Source organism: Primulina eburnea, chromosome 11 (assembly GCF_022965805.1).
Source record: "Primulina eburnea isolate SZY01 chromosome 11, ASM2296580v1, whole genome shotgun sequence".
NCBI classification, from domain to species: domain Eukaryota; kingdom Viridiplantae; phylum Streptophyta; class Magnoliopsida; order Lamiales; family Gesneriaceae; genus Primulina; species Primulina eburnea.
In genome coordinates, this window is record NC_133111.1 from 2,179,349 (window position 1) to 2,190,240 (window position 10,892).

A 10,892-nucleotide genomic window follows, 5' to 3' on the forward strand; every position below is an offset into this window, starting at 1 on the left:
TGTTGAAATTGTCAGAAAAGAAAAGCGACGTAAAAATATAGGGGAATAACATGTGTCATATTTGGGATATATATAATATTTGATTTTATTGATCATTGGATCAAATTTTATAAATAGAGGAACTTTTAAATCAGTTTGGCTATCTGAAATCAACACATAAGTTCAAATATTCAAGTTTTCAATAGACCAACTGTCTTCAATATTTCTTAGCACACAATTAATATTATATCATATAATTGATTATCAGTTTGTGCTTAATATTTTCATTTCGAAATATTTGAAAAATGACATTTATGCATTGTTCAGTGTTGTTTAAGTAAGTAAGATAAAATAAGAGTTTCAGTTAAGGAGTGATAAAGCCCTGCTGAATCGGATTATTACAAAATTATAATCTTCAAAGCCTTCTAGTGAACATTCATCCCACAAGGATGAATACTTGACATATGAGTTATTCAAATCTCATAACATTCAGAAACTTTTCGTGCTATTTAAATTTCAGTCAGCTTACCTTGACAACTTAATTGTTTTTCTTATTTAGCCATTATTTTAATGCTCAATATGTCAGTTTAGCTTTCTTCCTAACATAATTTATTTGATTAGCCAACTGATATTGACCTGAGTATAATTACTAAATCCAAATGTGTTAACCCAACCGAATTTCTGGAAAAACCGGTGTGATTGTTTATTCCACCCCTTTATAACCAATCAACTGATCCAAACATTGTAATTTGCTTATTTGGTTATTGGACTGATTTTTACTCAATATGATTATAATTATGTCTTGAATGCGTCAATATTTAAATTATAATTTATGTTTTTTTTTTACAAAAATCAATTACATTATTTTGATAATTCATATTCTGTTTGTATCATACATAAATTAATCTATGACTCGTGAAATTAGGTTTAAGGAGTTAATTCACCGAGTTCATTTTTAGTTTATAAATGTTAATTTTTATAATTCAATTAATTTACTTAACATATTAATTATTAGTGTTAATTTTTTTTGAAACTCATATTAGTGTTAATTATGTACAATTAATCATCAGCTTGTATATAATATTTGTATATTTAATAATAAAAAACTATATATAATATTCCTTGAAAATTAGCCAAATGCCTCCAATTTTCTGGAAACGGCCTTGATTGGATCATCAGTTGAAAAAAGAGCATGCATAGCTTGGACCGTAGCTTTAGCATCTGATTCAACAACCCGGTTCGAAACTTAAAAGTTGAAACCGAGTCATTAGAAAAGTGACCTTCATCGCAAATATTTCAACCCTTATTTATTGTAGTTTATTGATCCTTCTCGTTTAAATGGATGTATATAATGACAAAATTTAAAATTTGTCAATCTTTAAGTTAATAATAACAGGTTTAAGAGTATGTCTCTTCTAAGACGATCTCGCGAATCTTTATCTGTGAGACGGGTCAACTCTACCGATATTCACAATAAAAAGTAATACTCTTGACATAAAAAGTAATATTTTTTCATTGATGACACAAATAAAAATATGTCTCACAAAATACAACCCGTGAGACCATCTCACACAAGTTTTTACCTAGGTTTAAACTAATTTATCACCTAATATTGAATTCTAATTTATATATTGATGGCTTTCAAAGTTTCTAATTTGATTCGCCCTAACTTTATTATTCTGATTCTTGAATTTTTGTCTATTTTCACATTTTGCGTGTTTTTTTTTTTTAAACAAATAACTGAATTACAACAACTGAGTCTCAAACATAATACTTCATTTAAAAATTGTGACTTTATAGACCATAAGTCATCAACCACATTGTGAAAATTCAATGAAAAAGAAAGTTGGACAGTATGATAAAAGGGGCATGCCATCATCTCGTAATCACCATAAATTATAACTGTCTATTTGCTCTCATAAACTGATGTAATGATAATATTAATAATTAAATTATATAAAATTGCAGAGATGTATAAAGTAGTCGATATGTCCGAGTGGTTAAGGAGACAGACTCGAAATCTGTTGGGCTTTGCCTGCGCAGGTTCGAATCCTGCTGTCGACGTTTTTTTAACCCCTGAAAATGGGCCAGTGTATGTCCACGTATTACGAAAACCCATTTTGTCAAGTGGGCCGGTCCAGCACAGCCCACCTTTGCAGAACCCGAGCCCACTAACGTCATCACCCACCCCCTACTCCAAACCGAAATTCCAGACTCCACAGCTTCTTCAGCAGTGCCTCAAGCTCTTCCAACCCATCTCATTTACCGGACTCATTTCCCTTCTATACCCCCCAAACCCTAACCCATCGTTTCACTCCACGCAAACTCGCCCTTCCCTTTTGGTAAGCTCTCTCTCTCTCTTTTTATTCTTTCCTCGCAGGAACATATTTCTCCCATCTCATGCGCTCCTTTGTCCAAGAAACGTTCGCTGCAATTTCGTTTTTGTTTTCGTTTGAGCTCTCGATTGATTTGATTTCTTGATCGAAATATGGTGAATTCCAACAGTTCACTGGACTTTATGCTTCCGGTGAAGAGAACCACAACTGCAGCGGCGCTAGGAGTTGATTCCGAGTCCTCTTCCCTGAAGAAGCACCGCGGTCTGGCATCAGCTACGTCTGGAACGGCCGTTACATATACTATCAACATGGCTGGAGGAAGTTCCAATGGGAGTAACAGCGCAACCAACGACAAGTCACCGATGAGCGATGGTAAGCCGCTGGAGATCGACGAGGATCTGCATAGTCGTCAACTCGCTGTCTACGGACGCGAGACCATGCGCCGATTGTTTGCGTCGAACATTCTGATTTCCGGATTGCAAGGCCTGGGCGCCGAAATAGGTAGGAGCGATCTCTAATTATGTTGATGGTCGCGAATCTGTGTATAATATGTCAGTTTGTTGCATATGCGTATATTTATGAGATACGTGTATGTTTGTGCCGTTTGATTCTTTGCGCGTATATTCTTGTAATACAGAGTGACTACAGCAAACCTCCTAAGCCGTATTTACTGGAATCCGTGCCTGATCGGTATTGAACTGTCAGTTTCCTAAAATTTTACATGTCAAGTTTTCTTGCATATACGACGGTTTTAAATAAATGTCAAACACAATGACTGTTCCGCAACATTGTGGTTTTTTAATCTCTAATTGTATTTTCATTTTGCGAGCTGATGTAACTTTGAAACGTGTGTTTTGAGTTCTGATTCATGTCATTTTGTAGAAGATTTCTAATCTTTTGTTTGTTTGCAGCAAAGAACCTTATCCTTGCTGGTGTTAAATCGGTTACTCTACATGATGAGGGTTCTGTGGAGTTGTGGGATTTGTCTAGCAGTTTTATCTTCTCAGAAGAAGATTTGGGGAAGAACAGGGCTCTTGCTTCTGTCCCCAAACTACAGGAACTCAACAATTCTGTCGTCATTTCTACACTAATTACCGAGTTAACCAAAGATGATCTTTCTGACTTTCAGGTGCATTAGTAAAATTTTCCTTGTCTGGCAAGATCTTATTTGGATGTTTATTATATGCTTAATGTTTGTTTAACATTTTTTATCAGTTGATTTCTTTATTATCACTAAATTCATGAAGTAGCTTTGCTTTTTTGTCTTTGAATAGTTCATTAGTCTTGTATAGCTGTATTAATTCACATGGTTATCTGCTCGATCCTTCAGCATCTGATTGTTTTTGCAGAATCTTAAGTGATCAATTCTGCTATGAGCTTACTTTGTTTCTCTCTGTGTCCCTCCTCAGCTACCCTCTTGGAGGTGTCTATCAATCCCCCACACAGGGAGAAATTCTGATAATTTGTGTAATTCCCCCAAAATTAGAAGTAAATTTTTGGTATATCACATTTTCACCTTACAGCCCAGTCGACTGAGTTCTATACTATTGAAGGTTTTACGTGTAACATCTGGTTATGGTTTGTACAACAACATGATAATCTTATGTTTACTGCTTAGGCTATTATTGAAGATCTCAAACATGACTTGTACTTTATAGATCTGCTTGGTGATCTTACTATTCTATATATGCCGTCCAGGCTGTCGTGTTTACAAATATAAGCTTAGAGAAGGCTATTGAATTTGATGATTATTGCCACAAGCATCAGCCTCCAATTGCTTTCATCAAATCTGAAGTTCGAGGTCTCTTTGGAAGTGTATTTTGTGACTTCGGTCCTGAATTTACGGTTTTTGATGTCGATGGTGAGGACCCGCACACAGGCATTATTGCCTCCATTAGCAATGACAATCCTGCCCTCGTGGCTTGTGTCGATGATGAGAGGCTTGAATTTCAGGATGGAGATTTAGTTGTATTTTCTGAAGTGCGAGGGATGGCAGAATTGAATGATGGAAAACCAAGAAAAATTAGAAGTGCTAGGCCTTATTCTTTCACCATTGAAGAGGATACTACTAATTATTCTGCTTATCACAGAGGTGGAATTGTCACACAAGTAAAGGAACCTAAAGTGTTAAATTTCAAGCCATTGCGACAGGCACTCAAGGATCCTGGTGATTACCTTCTGAGTGACTTTTCCAAATTTGACCGGCCACCTCTTCTTCACTTGGCTTTTCAAGCTCTGGACAAGTTCATAGCTGAGTTTCGGCGTTTCCCTTTTGCTGGATCTGAGCAAGATGCCGAGAAATTAATAGCTTTAGTTACTGATATTAATAATGGTCAATCTGATGGTAGATTAGAAGAGATTGACCACAAGCTGCTAAAGAACTTTGCTTTTGGTGCCAAGGCTGTGTTAAACCCTATGGCTGCCATGTTTGGTGGTATTGTTGGTCAGGAAGTTGTGAAGGCTTGCTCGGGGAAGTTCCATCCACTTTTTCAGGTCTGTCACTAGCTGGCTTGTGAACTTGAAATACACATGCTACCTAAAGTTCTTTAAACGAGGATCATGCATAATGCATGCTACATATTTGAAGAGGAAGATAACTGATTACTTTTTTTTAGCATTTAGGGTTACTATGCATTTCAAGTAAAAATCTTGACCCTCTCTTGAATATTGATTCATCCTAATTTTTTTGGTCAACAGTTCTTCTATTTCGACTCTGTTGAATCTCTTCCATCAGAACCCTTGGATCCAGATGATTTAAAACCCTTGAATTGTCGTTACGATGCTCAAATCTCTGTATTTGGGTCTAAGCTACAGAAGAAACTGGAGGATGCCAAAGTTTTCATAGTGGGGTCTGGTGCACTGGGCTGTGAATTTTTGAAAAATGTAGCTTTGATGGGAGTCTGTTGCGGTGATGAAGGAAAATTAACTATTACTGATGATGATGTTATAGAGAAGAGCAACCTTAGCAGGCAGTTTCTTTTCCGCGATTGGAACATTGGCCAGGCAAAGTCAACAGTTGCTGCCTCAGCCGCCTCTCTGATCAACCCTCGTCTTCATGTTGAAGCTCTACAAAATCGTGCTAGCCCTGAGACTGAAAACGTATTCGATGACACATTCTGGGAGAACTTGAGTGTTGTCATCAATGCTTTAGATAATGTAAATGCCAGGCTTTACATTGATCAGAGGTGTTTGTACTTCCAGAAACCTCTTCTTGAGTCAGGAACCTTGGGTGCCAAGTGCAACACTCAGATGGTAATTCCACACCTTACTGAAAACTATGGTGCATCAAGGGACCCACCAGAAAAACAGGCGCCTATGTGCACTGTGCATTCATTTCCGCACAACATTGATCACTGTTTAACATGGGCTAGGTCAGAATTTGAGGGCTTGCTTGAGAAGACGCCAACTGAGGTTAATGCATATCTAAGTAATCCAAATGAGTATACATCCACTATGAAAAATGCTGGTGATGCTCAGGCTCGAGACACTTTGGAACGAGTTCTTGAATGCCTTGACAAGGACAGATGTGACACATTCCAGGACTGCATTACTTGGGCTCGTTTCAAGTATAACTTCTTGTTTTTTTGTTGTTTTCGCTGATAAGATTATTCCAGAAGCTCCTAATTTTATGCTGATGGTGTAATCAGGTTTGAGGATTACTTTGCAAACCGGGTGAAGCAGCTGACATATACATTCCCTGAAGATGCTGCTACTAGTAGTGGAGCTCCATTCTGGTCTGCACCAAAACGATTTCCACGAGCACTCCAGTTTTCCAAGTACGACTTGAGCCATCTTCAGTTTGTCCTGGCAGGAGCCATATTAAGAGCAGAAGTTTTTGGCATACCAATTCCGGACTTCGTGAAGTCGCCTGAGAAGTTGGGTGATGCTGTTGACAAAGTGATTGTCCCTGACTTCTTACCGAGGAAAGATGTGAAAATTGTGACAGATGAGAAAGCTACCAGTCTTTCGACGGCATCTGTGGATGATGCTGTTATCATTGATGAGTTGGTCCTGAAGCTTGAAACGTGCAGGGAAAAATTGGCCCCGGGATATAAAATGAATCCTATTCAGTTTGAAAAGGTGAGTTCTTTTGTTTTTTGTTCTTTTTGCATATGCAACTGCCCCGTAGCATGAAGGGGAGGGGTCATATTTGGTGGAATTATTTGGAAATTCACTACCTTTGTCTGAAACAATCATCTTAAATGTTTAAGAATGTCCATAATATGTTTCACTTATTGTCAATTTTGAATTAAGGCAGTCAAAACCCTCTAATATCAAAATTGTTGAGAAGTCAGTCTGTTAGAAAGTGGATGATACGTATCCTTCTCTGGATTGATATATATTGTCTTGAACATTAATCAAAACTAAACCTGCCTAAATTTACTTCTGGTCTAAATTTTTGTCTCGAGCAAGTATGCTTAATCTCATCATTGTTAGACTTCCTGGTTTACCGTGGTATTTCAACTGCTTAACGGTTGTAGTTGCAAAGCCTGGAGGTTTTCTTTTCTTAGCATCAGGAAAGCTGTTAGCTTATCCAATCTTGTATGCCTCGTTGAATTCTTCTAATCTGCAGGACGATGACACCAACTATCATATGGACCTGATAGCTGGGCTTGCCAACATGAGGGCAAGAAACTACAGCATTCCTGAAGTCGATAAACTGAAAGCCAAATTTATTGCTGGCAGAATTATTCCTGCGATTGCAACCTCCACAGCAATGGCCACAGGCCTTGTTTGCCTGGAGTTGTATAAGGTTCTTGATGGGCATCATAAACTGGAAGACTACCGCAACACATTTGCAAATCTTGCGCTTCCTTTATTTTCCATGGCTGAGCCAGTCCCTCCCAAAGTCCTTAAACATCAAGACATGAGCTGGACCGTTTGGGACAGATGGATCGTGAAAGACAACCCTACTCTGAGAGAGCTACTTCAGTGGCTCAAGAATAAAGACCTAAATGCATACAGTATATCCTTCGGAAGCTGCTTGCTCTTCAATAGTATGTTTCCAAGGCACAAGGAGCGGATGGATCGGAAGATGGTGGATCTGGTGAAGGATGTGGCCAAAGCTGAGGTGCCTTCATATCGACGTCATTTCGATGTTGTTGTAGCTTGTGAGGATGACGAAGACAATGATGTTGACATCCCTCAACTTTCGATATACTTCAAGTAGGTTTGAGTTCACTATTTGTTCTTCAGATTACAGTGGATGTGTGCCCACTATAAAACTTCATCTGGGATTTGGTCAATTTCCATGACAACAATTGATAGTGTTTGATAAACCCACATCAATTCGAAAATGCAAGCTGCATCTTGTCCATGTGTTTGGGAGTGTTTCATGCTGAATGTAAAATAGCTATATGTCAGATTTATGATATACTTGGGCCTTTGTTGACGCTCTATCTCACTAGGATTTGTGTAACGAGTCTATCGGAATTCAGAGATTCATGATGATCACATTTTTCGAGCGGAACTATGTGTGTGAAGTTAGAAAGGGCTAACCAAGGTTTCCTATAATCACACTGTTTTCTCTAATCTACGGTGACATAAATTACTCCTGCGGAAGGCTATTTCCTTCTAGTTTTCATTATGCGGCTATGTTTCTCCGAATTTCTCCAAGGCGTTGATTGATACCTCTTCTAAATTTTATCCTGAACATGAACAAAACAAGAATAAGGTATTTGTTCAGAAAGATCATAATAGTGATCGTCATTCTCTATTGCAAGTTTTTATGTTATACTGCATATACATCATCCATTAATATACAAGGGGGAAATAAAAGGAACATAACTTGTTATACAGAACGACACCTACAGCTAGACATTGATACACCACTGCCGGTTTCTTGTGTCTTCACATCCAAGTGGAAACTCTTACTAATGGCGTATCCTTCCATTCCAAAACCATCTCATGTTCTCTATAACCTTCAACTTTGACCTTAAATGCCCCCTCTCTTTCATTAACCATTTCCTCGGCTTCCGCCAAGCTTTCTTTGCTCAACTCCCGGCCTGCCAACCCAATTCCTTCTTGAACATTGTAGCTCTTCATCATCTCTTCCCAGTCTTGAAACCAATCAAGAGGGCTCATAAAAGGTGCAAGAAAAAGACTTTCTATGGTGGTTCTTGCCGCAGCCATGTAACTTGGGAGATTCTTCTCCAATGATTCAAAAAGCGCTTGATAATGCCTCAAAAGTTTGTCAAAGAATGACTGATAGCTTGAACAAGTATTCAAGCCATACCCTTCTTCACCATCACCGAGTGTCAATATTCCTGCAAATTTTGATAATAATTCCTTGGCTACTTTGAGGAATTCCAAGACTTGAGATCTTTGCCGCCTCCTTGCCATGTGGGGCAATCCCACCATGCAATTGAACACCAACCATTCTCTCCCTTCTCCTCTTTTGTTCATTCTTGTTATTTCATTCACTACATCCTCCGTACTTTTTTCTTCAATTTGAAGTTTACAGTTACATTGTTTAGCGTGACCTTGAAGCATTTTCTTTGTTTCCTCAATGTCCCAAAAAGAAGAGGCGCATTCGCCCTCTAATTTCACCGATGTGAGCTTCAGGGACTTGTTCTTCCAGCTCAAAGCTTCCATTAACGGTGCCCATTGAATCCCTTCTCCAATATCGAAGTCTATTACATGCACTTCTGCTGCATCACTCGGCATAGCTTCGATGATAGCCGAATTCGCCGTTAGATGAGCAAACCTCCCAATTGGAAGCCCTTGATAGAACACCATGAAAGCTTCAATCGAGTTCTTGATTGACTCGAGTCTCAAGTATTCAGTTCGCTTTTCCTTGAACTGGAACAAACTGAATGCGACGCGCTCCATGGTGCTCCCCATGGCACTGCTTTTCTCATCCATGGATTTGACAAGAACTTCTGCTAGATCCTTTTCTCCATTCTCTGTAGCCTCTGCGTGCGCCCTTAGCAAGTGATGCAGGCGTAATTCATCGTCCAATTCCATCTCCGTCCCAGCCAAACTCATTGACATGCCAAACACCAAGTTCTCACCAGGTTCAAAGGAAACAAAACAACTCAATTCTTGATCCCCGGATGGAGGGCGAGAATTCCCATCGTCAGTCTCGTTTATCCACTCGCCAATTTCCATGAATTCTGCACTTGAAATAGTCTCCAATCCCTCTACCGATGAGATGATCTGATACTCATCACAAAGATTTTGAAGATCAAGAAACTCATCTTGGAACATGGTTTGATCATACGAGTTCGAAGAAATGACAGAGGATTCCTCATGAGTAGCAAATGAAGAGGAGAAATCAGGGTCATCAATATCAAAAAAGTCCATTTCTTGATTGTAAGTCATGTATTGGTTTGAGCATGTTAGATTAAAGATTGGCCCAGATGGCATAAGTATTTCTGGCTGCATCATCTTTCTTGGTTTTGTTTTGCAGAGCAGAAGCTGAAGGATGAAGTACTGAGTGTGTGTGTTTTTTTTTCTTTTTTTGGAGGAATGAAGTATCGAGAGTCGACAATGGGGAACAAACATATATAAACACATGGACCTATACATTCTGTAAATATGTAATTAAATAATACAAAAAAAAACTATAATATAAAATATGAAAGGAACCTAAGAGTTCATATATGGGTTTGGACAATCCTCTTTCCTTGAGCTAGCTTTTGGGTTAAGTTAGGTCCAAGTTCCAATCTTAACATTCTATCAGAACTCAAGTTCTATCGTTAATGTTGGACTGCCCATAGTTGGGTCACTCATTCTGTCTATAATTGGATCATTTGTAGACTTAACGTTTCAGATGTTCATTTATGGGCGTGAGGGAGTGTGTTAGTTGTCCCACATTGGTTGATAAATAACCTGAGAGTTGCATATATAGGCTTGGATAATCCTCCCTCATTGAACTAGTTTTTGGGTTGAGTTAGATCCAAGTTTCAATATTAACAAAAGACCTGTAAAAAATTTGTTTGAATAATAAAATTTTATTTATTCTCAAACTAACAAATTTCGGCCTGTCAATTTGAGTTAAATTTCCGGTGGAAGTTATCTTTCTTTCTTGAAGACTTTCTGGGACAATTCCAATATGAATATTTTAACCTCATAGGAATAAAGAAATTTAATGTTTATTTATGTGTGTCATGTTAGGAAACAGATTGCGTGCCATAATGGGTTTGTTGATAGGGAAACATAATACATATAATATAATAATGCATTTTCATGAATAAGTACAAATTAGCAGTAATTTTTTGAATAAATATATAAAATTTACTGGCAATTGACAGATTTCAAAGTGCTCGTTTGATTCTTATGAATACCGGAATAATTTCTTAATTATTGTTGTTGCTTTCCAATTATTTTTTAATATATGCATTAGATTAGTTCATTTGTAGGTAAATTAGGCTTTAATTTTAGATATACTAAAAGTTTAAATAATGATAATACGGTTGAAGATGGCAAATAGAATAAATAAACTTTCAATTAATTTATATATTATTTTAGATGTAAAAAATCATAATTAACCTATCTTTTGAAATATTAAAATATAATATATAATATATTATATTATCATAGAACTATAATGAAATATACGATCGACCAACTTTT

General features: G+C 37.6%; 2 protein-coding genes and 1 non-coding gene across 4 annotated transcripts; 2 read left to right on the top strand and 1 right to left on the bottom strand.

Moving 5' to 3' along the window:
- Positions 1-1,961: 1,961 nt before the first annotated feature.
- Positions 1,962-2,043, top strand: TRNAS-CGA (transfer RNA serine (anticodon CGA)). Its single transcript has one exon. It is a non-coding gene; the product is annotated as a tRNA-Ser (tRNA).
- A 145-nt stretch (positions 2,044-2,188) lies between these two features.
- LOC140804726 (ubiquitin-activating enzyme E1 1-like) lies at positions 2,189-7,785 on the top strand. Of its 2 annotated transcripts, XM_073160827.1 has the most exons (7): positions 2,189-2,321; positions 2,485-2,816; positions 3,227-3,444; positions 4,014-4,808; positions 5,013-5,881; positions 5,963-6,395; positions 6,889-7,785. In XM_073160827.1, the coding sequence occupies exons 2-7, from the start codon at positions 2,498-2,500 to the stop codon at positions 7,483-7,485; spliced, it is 3,231 nt and encodes a 1,076-aa protein (XP_073016928.1). In that variant the 5' UTR covers positions 2,189-2,321; positions 2,485-2,497; the 3' UTR covers positions 7,486-7,785. The 2 variants fall into 2 exon arrangements, with proteins under 2 accessions (XP_073016928.1, XP_073016927.1); XM_073160826.1 differs by lacking the exon at positions 2,189-2,321 and having other exon boundaries at positions 2,453-2,816.
- A 380-nt stretch (positions 7,786-8,165) lies between these two features.
- Positions 8,166-9,704, bottom strand: LOC140804491 (protein NODULATION SIGNALING PATHWAY 2-like). Its single transcript, XM_073160530.1, has one exon. The coding sequence runs from the start codon at positions 9,702-9,704 to the stop codon at positions 8,166-8,168; it is 1,539 nt and encodes a 512-aa protein (XP_073016631.1).
- Between the last annotated feature and the right edge of the window lie 1,188 nt (positions 9,705-10,892).